At 48.9% G+C, this 14,581-nt stretch overlaps 1 protein-coding gene across 1 annotated transcript in view; it reads right to left on the bottom strand.

Moving 5' to 3' along the window:
- GAB2 (GRB2 associated binding protein 2) overlaps positions 1–14,581 on the bottom strand; it is a 51,690-nt gene that overhangs the window by 14,804 nt on the left and 22,305 nt on the right. The window contains exon 3 of the mRNA XM_026063853.1: positions 295–535. Coding sequence (XP_025919638.1) covers positions 295–535 — 241 coding nt within the window. The remainder of the gene's footprint in view (positions 1–294; positions 536–14,581) is intronic.

Below are 14,581 nucleotides of genomic sequence, written 5' to 3'. Positions count from 1 at the left end.
TGCCCTCCTCTGCCTGCTCCGAAGCAGACACTATGCCTTGGCCCAAGTGCCATTTGTGTCAGCAGAGCAGGATTATAAGGTAATTTGGGCTGGGTGGGACCTTGGGAGGTCTCTTGTCTAGCCTCCTGCTCCAAGCAGGGTCAGCAATGAGCACACACCAGGTTGCTCATGGCTTTATGCGGTTGGGTCTTGAACACCTCCAAGGATGGAGTCAGGTTATGTTGTTTGTCCCCAGCTTCCCCCAGCCCTCCCTTGGCTGTCCTCCGAGATTTGCTCCCAGAAAGCTGAGAGTACCTTGCATTTTCTGATTTTCTACTCATGCACTGGTGCAGGAAAAGGTAGTCCTGAGGGGCACTGGCAGACAGGGTGGTCTGGATGTGGTTGGCCGGTGAGTCGAAGGTGAACAAGGTAGGCTGGCTGGAGTGGGACGGYGCTGAGGACTTGCGGTCTCGGAGCAGGTGGTGGTTGGAGCCGCTCAGCTCGGCCGGGGAGGAACGTGGAGCATGGTTCATGGAGGCGATGCTCCTCAGGGTATCTGTGTGGGGAAAAACACACCAGGTCATTTATGTACACCAGGTCACATCCAGCTTAGCAGCTTCAGCCACGTCTGGCCTGCCATTCTGCCAATGCTTGTGTGGCCCTAGGTACCCTGGGGGGTTAAGGACAGAACTGGGATGGCAATTCAAGCTGCTTGACACCACAGACAGGCTTCCTAGCCACTGGACCAGCCTGTCCCGACAGGCTAGCACAACTTGCTGGCTACTAGCCAAATTCCTCACATTTGCTAGCCTATGATATCGGCTGCGAATRACTAACAGAGCACAGAAACAGTGAAACTGCCCAGGACACCGTGGTCTGAGGCTCTCAAGTTTCTTCTCACTTCCAGAATGAGACCAAACCCCACCGGTAAACGGGCAAATCTGTGGTGTCCCCACTTAAATAATTACAAGATTTAAAGCCTCCAGGGCGATGCCCTTCCCAAGCTTGAATGAGGCACATCAAGACTGCACGTGTGGCTGTTGGTGTCCCACTGCAGGTCCTTGGTCTGCCCCAGGACACGTGCTGTACCGTGATGGAGAGTGAAGCAGATGTTCTGGGGACCTTCTCAGTGGGAGGTCTAACACCTTTGCCTGTGAGGCACCGGACTCAGTGACCCACGTAGCTCACATTCCTAGGATTTTCCTTCATTTTCCTCAGAAACGTTAGATTACATATGTGCTCAGGCATTTATGGAGATCTGTGGGGTTTGCTTATGGCTCTGAACATTGCAGTCAAAGAGAACCAGACCCCCCCCTGTCTGCAGCAAATGCAGCCACAGGTGCCAGCTGGGGAAATACTGAGGCATTTCATCATATTTAGGTTATTAGGTGACTGCAACCCTCTCAGCTTCCGCATCATGCTCAGCTCAGCCTCTACTGACATGATTTAGGTTGTCCTCTCCATATCTCTGTCTAAGGTCATCACTGCAACCATTTTACGGTGGATAAACTGAGGCACGGGGCAGGMATGTGGATGGGCACAATGGGCAGCAGAGACCAAAAAATATTCCCAGGTTCTTCAGTTCTCGACCAGTTTTGTGACTTCAAAAGACTTTCTGCTGTTTTCTGGTAGCAAAATGGGAGGCAGACGCAAGGTTTAACTTCCAGTCCCGTCTCCTGCCCACCGCCCTTGTTCAAGGAGCAATACACTTTAAAATATTAAATCCATTTCTACTCAGAGTATCCTAGAGGTCACGAATAATCACCCTGCTACTCCAGCTCTCTGATAAATGTACTCCAAGAATTTGAACGAGGAATGAATTTTTACAGCCAAGCTGTAAACCCCATTAAAAAAAAAAATCAAACTGCAGAATATATTGGAAAAGCTGATCCATCTCGGGCTCCAGAAGCTGCAGCGGTCTGTCTGCCATGCATGCACTCCCGATGTGGAGAAAACACTCATCATGTGGCACTGAAGTCACTCTTTTTCATAGCTGTGATTTTTAACTGATTTGCTGCTGATGGAAAATAAGTTAATAAAAAAAAAAAAACCTCACAAAAACTCACAACACAATTCAGCCCTTTTCCTGGAGTGATCTGGAGGACCGCAAAAAGGCGGTGTACCTACCTCCGCCTGATGCCTTGCTATATGTTTTTCTGGGGACACGCCATCTGAATTAAGAGTGATCCAACCAGCCAGGAGGGTGGTGGGAAGCAAATTAAATACAGCCTGGTTCACAGGAGCACGCCGCGGGACGAGGCTTTGCATTAAGATCAGCCTTGCAGAGGGAGAGTCTGAACTCAATTATGCTGGCAAAGAGCACGGAAACGAGAGCAGAATTTGTCCCAGCTTTCAAATAAGATTTTGATCACTCCACAACCCATTATCTGCCTCCAGGACCGTTGGTAAGTGCCTTCTAAACACTGCATTTGTTTAACCCTTCCTGAGAGATAAGGCTGGTGGGAAGATAAGGATAGCAGCACTTGCTCGAGTCGAAGCTTCCCGTGAGCCAGGACGCCATCCCCAGCGGTGACAGATATGCAGCGAAACGGTGCATGGAGCACTCTTTCCCTGGGTAAATCCACCCAGTTTTTGGCAATCACCGACCTAAGAATTTCTGACATGTTTCCCCTAACGTGATATCAGGTGCCTCCTCAAATTTGGTTTCAGAAAGTGGCCAATGCGCAAGATTTTTCATATTTTACAGACTTTTCAATCTCTCTATCAACTCCTTCTCTCAATACTCAAATCCTATGAGAAATTTTGGGCCTGACCCCCTCCCTGAATGCAGAAATGTAATCACGAACAGGCTCTAGCTCTCCGTCTCCGTGAAATGGCCGCTGTGCCTTAGACAAAGAGCTGCTCCGCATGGGGCGATTTTTCACYGGCTTCGAAATTGTGTCAAGATATAAAATCGATCTGTCTGCCGTTCTTTCCCTACCATTACATTTTTTCCCTGAGATACTGCAAACTTCTACTGAGACAGAGAAAGTACATTAATAAAAAACAAAGCGCGTGGCTTGACTCTATTGTTTGGTTTGCGCTGAACACAGGAAGGATCAATATTTAACATTGACATTAATGGTGTGGGATGAGAGTTTAAAACTCCAACTCCCGTCTTCTTTGCATGGTCATTAAAGATCCCTTGGTGCTTTTCATGGGAGTAAATGGCTGTCTCAGTGTCCTTGGACAAAACAGTTCCTTGACCCTCATTGTTATTAAATATTTATCCTATACTAGTGCAGACYGATCCTCACTGAAAAGGGAGCCCGGTGAGCTTCAGCAGTATAAATATAGCTGGCCTTGAGCCAACCAGCGTGGCAGAGACCACGTCCACATTGCTATCCAAAACAGCTTGGCCRTGTCCAAAGTGCCTACCAGGTACCCAGTCCTGCCACCTCCCAAATCCTGACTGGGAATTTCCCATGAAATTGGTCCTGGCCAAGACCCTTCCAAGGAGGGGAGGTCAAAAATTTAATAGTACCGAATGATGGCAGATCAATGCCATGTCGCTGTCCTGGAAGCATTTAGCTAACCAGCGCGAACGTCGCCTCTGTGGACGTCTCTGCTGTTAAGCAGAAGACRCTGGGGTGTGAGCTGGTTGTCCACACTGTTCGGTGGTTCTGGTCTACTCCCACTACAGCATCCTCCATATCAATGCCTGGGCTTGGTTTTGGGAACTGTTGCCCACAGGCAACACCTGGGGAAGTGGTCCGGATGAGATTGCACCACGTTGGGCTCCTTTTGTCCTGAGCTCTCCTCCACCACTATCCCTGCAAGCTTTGTGCTTCCAAAACCTGTCCACATGCTCCCCAGCTCTATCAAGCATGCTCTTTTCCTGGTGCAGCCAGTTTGTAGGTCCGTGCRTGGCTGCATGAGTGGTCCCACCACAGAGGGAACAGGAATGTGGCTCCTGCCTCCCCAGACAGCTGCTTTAAGTTGCACTATTACTTTGACAGCCCCAATGCAGCCATCAGAGTGTGTTTATGCTGCTAAATATAACAGGCCTGATCTCCGGTCTGGAGACCATGTGGCCTGGCCTGGCTCATGTCCACCGGCCTAAACTCTCTTCCCATRAAAACAGTGGGAAGATGCCCACAGGGAATTGCCCCTGACCAGTGCTACAGTCCCCTGGGCATTGCTTGGGAGGGTGTTGGGCAGCACAGGCCAAAATATGCCAGGGAGTTCACARTTACAGAGTTGGGATGATGGCGGGACCTGCATGACTGATGTACTAGTGCTGACATGGCTGAAGAGGAGAGCCAGGGCTTGGCCTGATGCCGGCCACCTCACAGATGCTTCTTGCCCCCTCTCTCTCTCACTGCTCTTGAGCTCCCTGCAGCATTGGACTCTGTGAGCTCCTGTTTGCTTTAGGAAATTACCCTTTGCACCAGCCTAGCTACTTGGGCAGCCATTTTACAACCCATCTCCATCCTCTGCTGTGCCACCCCATGCCATCCAAACGCTTCCGTGGAGGAGATGTTTCTTGCTGTAACCCTGGCCTGGCAGTGGTCTGCCTGCTGCACTGCAAATTAAGAATGCAATATTTGCAGAGTCCATGCTACCCACCAAATCCTGCACTGCCAGAAGACATACCCCTTTTTAAAAATCAGTTTGATTTGGGGAAGTTGGGAGCACAGCACAAAAGCAGCAGTCATTGAAAGCAGGATTAATTACTCTGTAGTTATCCCTGTTACTCCGAAAGCATAAAACAAGACAGGGGACGAAGGGGAGCAACGGGCAAACTCCAGTAAAAGCATGCTGCTTCCCCAGGGGAAGCCTCTCTATTGATGGCGGCATCGATTTTCAAAATGAATTCCCACTCCRCTTCCCACAGCGACCCGGACGCTGAGAGCATTAATGGGAGTGAATTCAGAACTCACTTACGCCATTAGGTTTGTGAGATGAACTCCATAATAGCAGGTGAGAGATAGATGGTTTCATTGGCCTGCGAGGGTATTGCAAGGGCTGGAAAGATAGATCCTACTGCTGCAGAAGAGAACTGCCAAGACTGTTCTTTATTTTATTTTGTTTTTTGGTTTTTTTTGCACTAGAGAAAAAAGGCCGCCTTGTGYGCCTGGGTCAGACATTGACAATGGGTCCTTCTGGTGGAGCGGAAAAGAAGACAGGACCGCAGTAAAGAAAATCAAGGCAGAAAAATTATCTTTGATGAGTACTAAGTGCTTAAGGAAAAGGCCAAGACATTTATGCTTTCATATGGGCCTGAAATGGAGAGAGGTTATCATTTGGGTGAGCCCCTACAGGGAGAATTACGAGCCCTGGGAAAGAGGCCTCACAAGACCTTGAAAGAGGTCATTTCAGTTCCCGTGCTGCAGCTCCYTGCTCTGAAGTGATGGGGATACAGGCTCCTTTCCTCTGCCCATGTGGGTCAGTTAGATAACAATCTTGTGGTGCTGCACAACTTGCACAGCATGGTGCTGGGCATGAACCCAGCGCACCCCCACTCCTAGCCACTCTGGGCATCGTTTCCATGTGGATCGTGGACCACAAGGACAGTCTGGCCAAGAGCAGCCAACACCCAGAAGAGCAACACTTCACCTTCCCCTGTGGTCCTCTGTCTTGGAGAGATGGGGGCTTGGGCATGTGTCCCCCACTGGTGGTCCTTGCACAGTTGGCAGTCGCAGATGTTAGGAGGCAAAATGCCTCTTTTGCCCTACACAGTCATCCGTCACTATCTCAGCAGGCTTGGTGCCCTCAAACACCTCAAAAGTCAGATGTGAGGGCCGTCAATAGATACCTTTTGCTTTYGTGCTATAAACCCATTTCTCCGGTGGGATGGGGCACTGCCCACATGTTTTCACAGACCCTTTGAATGGTAAAATGCACAAAAAAGTCGTAATTAAATCTCACTGAACATGTAGCCAATCTGCTCTTGGTGGACGGGGTGGCAGGGAGGGAGGCAGGCTGAGCAGTGTGGACATATGCCAGTTTGTGTCTCTTGGCCTTCGGGCCTAGGATAAGCCTGTGGCCCTCATTTATTTAACAGTGTAGATGTAGCCTCCAAATGCCTTGGCTTTAGGTTGAGATCTTGAGTTTATGTTGAGGGAATGCATCAAATAAAGCCAAGGAGGGATCAGATCCTGTTCCARTTCCTATTGCCATTCCCAGGGGGGCAGAGTTAAGGTTATGTGGCTGGGCCATRTGGGAAGTGTCATCTTAACCCCACATTTCCTGGACGGTCCTCCTCTGAGTTCTGGGAATTCAGCTCTCACGGTCTGGAAAAGGCAGTGCTGGACGCCTACAACTTAAACTTCATGTCAGCAGCACGGATTGCATGCAAATGTCTCCTTGGGTTCATGCTACAGATGTTGCACTGATCCCTGCAAGAAACGGAGCCAGATGCTCAGCTGGTGATTTGGTACAGCCCTGCAAAACACCATGTTGCAGTGCTGGCTTTTGTCAGCTGAAGGCTTGGCCCTCTGTAACCCAGGTTAAGATGTGCCTGTTTGGCCATATGTTGCAGCAAGGAAAAACCTAGTTGGGAATCCGTCCCTGAAACAAAAATATGCAACTAGAAGCATGGCCAGCAACGGTATTGACTAGGCTGGGAGCCAGGAATTTTTTATGAATGTTTTCGATCCCCAAAAGTGGCATTTCCCTCACTGCTGACAGCTCTCAAATTCCCTTGCTTAGAGTGCTTGACTATTGCTATGTACACATATTTTTACACAATGTTCCTGTGCTTATCTGAGTAAAATAATTACTCAGTCTCTTTTGGAAACTGTTGCTCAGAAAAGCCTTTTTAACCATAGCAGCTAACATGACGACAGCTTTGCCTGCCTTAAGTCAGAGGCTGCATCTAAAATTCCTTACACTCATGGACTTGAAAAAGTGCACCTGGAAAGGCTGCGATTCTTCATCACAGWTAAATCCCCCGGCTTCTGTGGACAGTTGCAGCAAAGGGGCCAGATGTGGTTTTCAGCCTGCCTTGAGCAGCGCGCAATTGCCCATGATTTGTACACAGCGCTGGCCCGTGCGGGGATTGATGCTGCAAGATAAAGCTCTGGCAAATAAGGCTAATAAATGCATTTTTGGATCTCTGTTCTGGAAGAAATAAGGGTCTGTGCTCTAGAAGAGCACACCGCACTAATCGATCCCACAGGTCATTAGTGATTCATCGTTTCAGCTTGTGTTTGTGCTTCAACCATATGATACCTGCCTGTGATGGGAAATGGCAAAGCCTGAGACCTCTCTGCTGACTTTGTGCCAGTTAAAACTTACAGCAAATGATTTTTTCATGAGGGAACAGTAGAAATCTGCTAGAAATAGTCCACTAAGAGGCAACAGGGGAGAGGAAGGCTCATGTGCAACCCTCTTTCCTATTTTTTGGAGCTGCGCCTTCATTTATTAGCAAAAGATGATAGGCAGTTTGGATCCCTAAATCCTGTCCCGCATACCTTAGGGTACCCTGGCTGCTTTGCACTGCTCAAGGGATACAACTGAAAGCAGATTTGGTTTCTCAAGTGGCACTTTGATCTCAAACGTAAGACTTGTCTCATATGCTATGGGCATCACGAATGAGTGAAAAGGCCACCTAAATCTCTGGGATGGAGACCGCGGAGGACAACCCTGCTCCTCGGACACCAGGAGGGCAGAGTTCCTCTCTGGCAGAGATGTGTCATAGGCTCGTGGGGCCATATGTGACGCTGGAGTGACTTCCCGGAGCAGTGAGGGATCCTGCCTGCATGTCTGCACCCACTGCCAGCGGCACATTTCTGCCGACTCTAGTGGAAATACACAGCAACGTCTATTCTTAAAAAAAAAAAAAAAAAAAGACAAAAAACCCTACCAAAACAAGGCACTTCACATGCTTCTCCTGGCATGGACAGAACAAACAACCAGCAGAACAAACAGCATGTCTGGTATATTAGCATGTGTGATGCATTGCCAGAAGTCCCTAGGATACTGTGAGGATGAGTGTGGCATAGGAGGAACGTTTATTTAACAAGCCTTCCCCATTCCTTCCCATTTGGGTGGCAAATGGACAATCTGTTGCGCAAAAGAGGGATAAATACCCTGCTTGAGCAGGGGGGTTGGACTAGATGATCTCCAGAGGTCCCTTCCAACCTCAACCATTCTGTGATTCTGTGAAATGCTCCTTGTCAATTTGAGGACACTTGGCAAGTCACCTTATAAATGTTTAATCCGATAGGTTAGTGGGAAAGCTAGCTTGAACCAGATACTTTTCCCTCTCCTGTTTCTTGCTGACAGGTTTTCCTTGTGGCCTTCTCTGTTTTCACCCCGCACGATCTCCGCTTGCATTTGGTGCCCTTCAGAGTTTTACTTAATGTGAAAATCCTTCACCCATCTCTGCACTTCTGGGAAGCGCTAAGACTGAGAAACCTATTGCATTGCTGTAATTTAAAACCCAACCCAATGGCTAGGCTGAAACTTGACCATTGAGTGGCCACGTGCCGCTCCAGAGAAACCCGAGGAAGTCATGGTCCCAAGTGGAGCACGGGGGCTCCTCAAAGGCACGGTGACCGCTGCTGTCGGCATTGGGACGTGCATTATCTGCTCCTCCCTGGTTTGCTCAGTCCCTGGTTTCCAGCGTGGAGACCAGCTCCGGCCCCTACTAGAATTTCAAAACTCGCACATAATCTATGCTGAAATACAACCCGTGACAGATAAATCACGCTGAGAGAGAGAGAAAATGAATCTTGTGAGATTTAAGCTCTTTTGTCAGCCAGTGAGTTTGATGGAAGAGAAATGTTTTCGACTCTTTGTGATGTGTGCARGTGATTATGCAGGGAAGGGGAGGGTAAGCTGCATGAAAGCACTTGGATATCGTGATATCCAGCATTGCAGTGCCCGAATTTTGGGTGTCAGACTGTGGAAGTGAACTCACAGGGCAGAGCTCAGCACCTGCACTTCCAAAATGGAGGAGAGGACCTGTATCCAGCATGGCTGTAGGTGGGAAACGGATGCTCTGAGGGACCCTCAGATCAGGTAGGACTGCTGGGCATGGGCAATGCCTCCTAACTGAGAGCCTAAGGGAGTTATTTCAGGAAATCTGTGCACTTTGGCATCTCGAGCACCTAGGATGGTCTTTGTGGGATGTCCAGCTCCTCCTCCTTGGCTCGAGCTTCCAAGTCTTGCCTGCTCCTGTTTTTGGGCCATGTTCCCCAGGTTCTGCCCTGGAGCACTTCACCTGCTGCCATCAGTGGGGACTAGGTGGACCAAGTTCTCAGGCAACGAAATTTGGATAAACTTTTTGCTCTATGCTATCAAGCCCTGGAAACAACATGTATCCTTTCCACTTCTGTCCATTGAAGAGGAGCTGAAGGGCAGGGAAAAAGAGATACTGGGCTTTGAAGACTTTCTTTTCTAGCCTATTTCTGTTGCTTATTTCCATGTGCTTTCTAAAAGCTGTACGAGGCCGGATGCTAGGTGCTGGACAGACTGGCTGGGGAGAGGAAGAGCATCCCCAATTTACAGACAGGGGCACAGATGCACAGAGAGGCTAAGGGCATGGTTTCTCTTACCYAGTTTCAACCATCTAAATGACATTTAGCCTGAGCTACTCACTCTACAGAAAATGGGAAGAAAAGGTGAAACACCTCAGTTATCTTAAGCATCTAACACAGGATGGGGAGAATTACCCTATAAAGGTCCCTGAGTCTCTCCCTCAGCCACAGAAGGTCCACCTCCAGGCTTGGGTGAGCTCCTTGAACATGAGGTAGCTGAAGTGGGATGCTGCAAGCCCTTCGAGGTCTGAGTACCTTCCTACGAGAAGCCCATAGCAGTGCTAAGAGGGGACCCTGGGATGCGAGAGCCTTGTCTGGGGTTGGAGCAGAGGCCATCCCGCAGGACCCCAGCCGGCAAGCCGAGCAGGTAGTCTCCATCTCTTTGGGCTGCATGTCGGCATCCCTCTCTGCATGGCATGTCACCACCTTTTTTCCTTCTCACAAGCTCGTTGCTTAATAAACAGATGGTGCTGCTCCACGTTGTTTCCGCTTGTGTTGTTCAGTTTGTGCGTTAGAGAGAAACCAGTTGATGGGAGAGGCAGAGAGAGTGAGACAAGGATCAGAGGAAATAAATAACATCCTCTATGCCCATTAGTGTCAGCGCTCTGCCTGTGTTTGTAAGAACAATTAAAAAAAATACAGAAACATGGGCACTTTCTCCAGCATTGCTAGCCTCAGAGGAGCATGGGAATCAGGAAAAAAAAATCACAGCACTGGAGAGCAAGAGAGAGAAAGAGAGAGATGAGGGAAAAGAGCCAAGTCAGATCATCCCGACCTCAAAGCATTATATATCTCAGTTATTTTAACAGAAATCAATTCTTTGAAGGACAAAGGGGGGAAAAGGGAGAGAGAGACTGCGACATAAAAGGCAGGGCTCTGCTCCTCCCAGAGTGGCCTTGTAGTTCACAGGAGATTTCCTCACCACATGTACACACACACACACAAACAYGAAGGCAGGCAAATGCAAACACGGCTGCTTTTCTAGTGTAAAAAGCACAGAGCGCCTTGGAAATGCAGGAAGGGAAGGGGGTCGGATACGCTGAGAGTTTCTTGTTTGCCATGACATGGGACGTTCATGGCACGTGGGCTCTGTCCTCCAGCAGGAGAAATGGGCACCAGCCTGATTCAGTCCTGGGACTGCATTAAAAGCTGAGTCAAGGCTAATTCTGCTCTCCCATAATGTCACGAATTTCCAGGATGCCAACCAAAAAGCGTGACGGGTGCGACTGTGCCGTGTTCAGCTCCTTGTGCCTGACTCCATCCACCACTGCTACCCTGGCGGGATTTGCACCCTTGGATGTGTCTCCACACCCCATATTGCCGCATGGGGCATGCAACACCTACCCTCATTGCTACAAACACCGCTTCAGGGGGATGCGATGCTCAAAAATTCACCCGCCGGTTTTGTCCCGCGAGCCTGGACTTTGCTCCAAAATCACATCCCTGCACTGGGAAATACCCTTTGGTGGCAGTGGCCCAGATACGTGTTAGTGAGGAGAGTGGCAGCAACCGGTTTATCAGCATGCCCTGTGTGCGGTGGTTACCCTTTAAAAAGAAAATCTGCCCCTCAGTCTGCGGAGCTCAACTTTTCATGTCAATATTTGGAAGACTCACATTTGGCCTAGAGAGCCTTTTCCCTTCGGATTGGGCTGCCTGGTCCACGTAGCCGTGTGCAYGTATTTATTTTTTCAATAATTGCTTCAGTGCTGAAGATAAAAGGAGAGAAACGTGATCCTGGTTTAGGAGCAATCTTGCRGTATCGCGCCTGGGTATGCACTTATCTCAGAGCCCTCACGGGCAGCAAYGAACTAAAGCTGGGAATAAAGAAAAATTGCAGGGCAGGCAGCGTGGGATGGGACAGGCTTCATTTACTCTGCAGAAACAACATCGTCTCCGACCCTCTGTTTCATGAATCATCATTTCTAAGATTACAGCAGCAATTTGATGAGGCAGGATAAAAAGAAAAAAAAAAGGCCAGAGCTGTTTAATCTGGAATAGAGGTAGAAAGCAGAGATAACAGTGCTCAGCTGTAACTATATAAAATAGAAAGTGGTCTCAAGGAGGGCACCATAACCTTTTCTAGGGTAGGTACCAGGTTGCAGACACGGACGAGGCAGTGCAGATCTACCAAATTAGCTACTTTCCGTCTGCAGGTGGCACGTGCAATTCCCGCTGGTGCCAGGGCCATCCCTAGCAGGGTTTGGGTGGAGGTGCAAGCAGCATGTGTAACCCACTGCTGCAAGTACGGCTGAATCAAATCATTAGGAAAAGCCATTGAAAGAGACAACACATCTATATGAGAAAACATTTTTTCCCTCCAGATATAGCCTTACTATGGCCCTAAACTGGCTTCTTCTTACTGTGCAAGATAAAGTTCAGGCATCCTGTTTTGAGAGACAGGATTGGTTATTGTAAGTTTTGGCTTTTTCAAGTGGAACTTGGCCCCTCAGACATCAGGCCAAAGCGGTCACGGCAGAGTGCCACCGCAAGAGCAACGGCACGACGTCGCCTCCATTCGGCACGGTGAAAGCCCAGGTGGRCTGTGCAAGAGAATTAACGCACTGTCTTTGCACTGAAACCAGGAAACGTTGTATAACCCTGCATCCATGCCAGGCTGGGCAGTTGCGCAGTTAAATCCCTTAATGACAGATGTCACCTCACCTTGTATGATAGGGACCAGGTTGTCTTTATCACCATGGTTTGGCCTTTTTGTTGAAAGTGTCTAAATTTGTCCTACATGTAGCTGGTGGCCTGCATGCAACTCTCYGTGATGCAAACAAGAAAGAGATGGATGATTTGAAGGAAGGTCTAGGAAACTTGACTTGGTTCCAAGTTGACCTTCCATCTTCCCTCTGATTCCCAGGAAAGCCTACGGTGGCGAGCAAGCCACTAGCTGGGAGAGGAATTAAGGGACTGTGGAGATATCTCATGAGGACAAAGCCCCTTGACATGCAACAGGGACCTTGCGCTGGGGCCCATGGGCTGTGCAAGGCAGGTAAGGAGCCGAGGCAGCATCGCCCAGACCTGCGCAGCTGCTCTCAGGAGCACGTCAAAGGGTGTGCAATGTATCGCTCTGGTGGCCCAGGTGGAGGGTCTCGGCTCCTTGGCTTTGGACATGGTCGCGGGGAGCTCAGGAATGAGATAAGAGGATTTTGCGGCAATGAGAGGAACACACAGCAAGCACAATGTGGGCGACTCGCCTTGCTTAAACAAATATCAGCGCACTTTTCACTTGCCGGCAGGCTGCTCAGCAGGGAAAAAGGGTGAATCACAGCCTAATCCCAGCCAGGACTTCCTCCGGCTACCTAATGGACCGCTTTAAATTTTATAGCCAGTTTTATGGAGACTGCAGCGTAGGTCTTTAATGCTCCAGGAGAGCAGAGGAAAACTTTCTCTATGAGGAAGTGTGAACCTGCTTTACTTATGCGTGATTTAGTACCATTTCTATTCAAGGGAGAACACAAGAGGCCCAAATATTTGCACTTTGTATTACAGAAGAACTGCCATTCTGGGCTCTTTACAGAAGTAATTTATTTCGATCTCTCCTTACCTTGGGGGGGAAATACTATAGCTCCCGGTTTGTAGGGGAATCAATAAAACAGCCGTACTGTGGAGGGACTGGTTCAAGATCACTCGGCAAACGAGTGATGGGGAAGTGGAGATGATCCTTGTCTCCCTTTTCAGATCTCTCTTCTCTTCCCTTTTGGGCAATCCCACCCATGCATGGGACCGGAGTCCAGCAGTCTGGACCTGTTTTTCTCTCCTCTAACTGTGCTTAACATTATTTTTTGCTCTTTGGGAGATATTTTAGCCAAGAGGCTTCTCCAGGGAGTTTGCTGCCTGCCAGTAAAGTGGCCCRGGGGTCAGTCAGAGCAAGGGTTAGTATGACAAGGGCACTTGGGAATGGACAACAGCAAAGGAGAGAGAAAGGACCTTTTGGACTGCAAGGCCAGCAAGTTTGGARGAAGCTGGCCAGGTCTGATCTCATGGGTGACCCTGGTTAGAGCAACAGATTGGACTAGAGACCTCCTGATGTCCCCTCCCGCCCAAATTATCCCATGATCTGGATGGGCAGGGAGCAGCACGCTGCAGCCAACGTGTGTCCTATATGGCTGGAGACTCAAAAAGATTCTTTTCTGCTTGTCTTTTCCTCCTAGGATTTCRTCTGTCATTTATCCAGTTGTTTTCCCTTGAAGTCTCCATGGAAGACTTGAGGCCTGGAAGCATCAYAACATCCAGAGAAACCCGACAAGTGAAACCAAATTCGCCATGGGGAGAATTTGTTTGCTGCTGAGGGGGTTTAGGACTCTTCCATCAAGAGTCCCAAAAGGGATGTGATCGCTCAGATATGTCAATTTTAGACGTGTCCATCTTCAGAGGCTGTAAGGGGGAAGTGCCCATTCCCTGAAAACCAAGCCATTCTGCAGGGGCCCCAGCTGGTACCCAGTAAAAGAGACAGTCCCAGTCCCCAGTGATTTAGGTCTTGTTTCTTTCTCATCTATACAGCTTTTACTGTCAGAGAAAGCATCTCTGTGAGAGTTTCACATGTAATTTTTTTTTTCAGTTAGGGGCTAAGGAAGTACCTAGTCCACATGCCAAATCCTCTAAAGAAGTACTGAAGGCAAAACTATTTCTATGATATTGAAGGTAAAAAGCAAGAAGAAAGCTCTCTTAGAGCAATTTGAAATTTGCCCTTCGTATTGTCTGCCTGACAGAGAGCACCTTGCACAACCGCTCTCTAGCCGGGCTCTGCAGGCACTGTTGCAATATCAGCACTCCTGCAAAAATGAAGACYGCTCAAACAGCCATCCTGGCTCTCTACCCATCATTAAGAGCAAGRTTCCAGCCTATTATGCAGTCTATTAACAACGCTTAGTGGAAGTAGAGAAAGACAAGGTCCCTTCCCTCGAGAAATTGCAAAGGATAAGGAAGAAACAGAGAAGTAAAGTCATGAAGGGCTACATTCAGCCCCTCTATTTCAGGTGCCCCACTTAAGTATTGCAGCTACTTCTCTGTGCTGCCTACAGAGGCTGCCACCCAGCAGATCTTGATGCGGGTGGTCTGAATAACCCTGCTCTTTCTTAACTGAGTAACCCAACAGTCACACCACCTCC

The sequence above is a fragment of the Apteryx rowi genome, unplaced genomic scaffold, assembly GCF_003343035.1.
Source record: "Apteryx rowi isolate R43461 unplaced genomic scaffold, aptRow1 scaffold_101, whole genome shotgun sequence".
In the NCBI taxonomy this organism is placed as follows: Eukaryota; Metazoa; Chordata; class Aves; order Apterygiformes; family Apterygidae; genus Apteryx; species Apteryx rowi.
The sequence above is the reverse complement of the archived record's forward strand: the minus strand, read 5'-3'. Positions and strand labels throughout refer to the sequence as shown.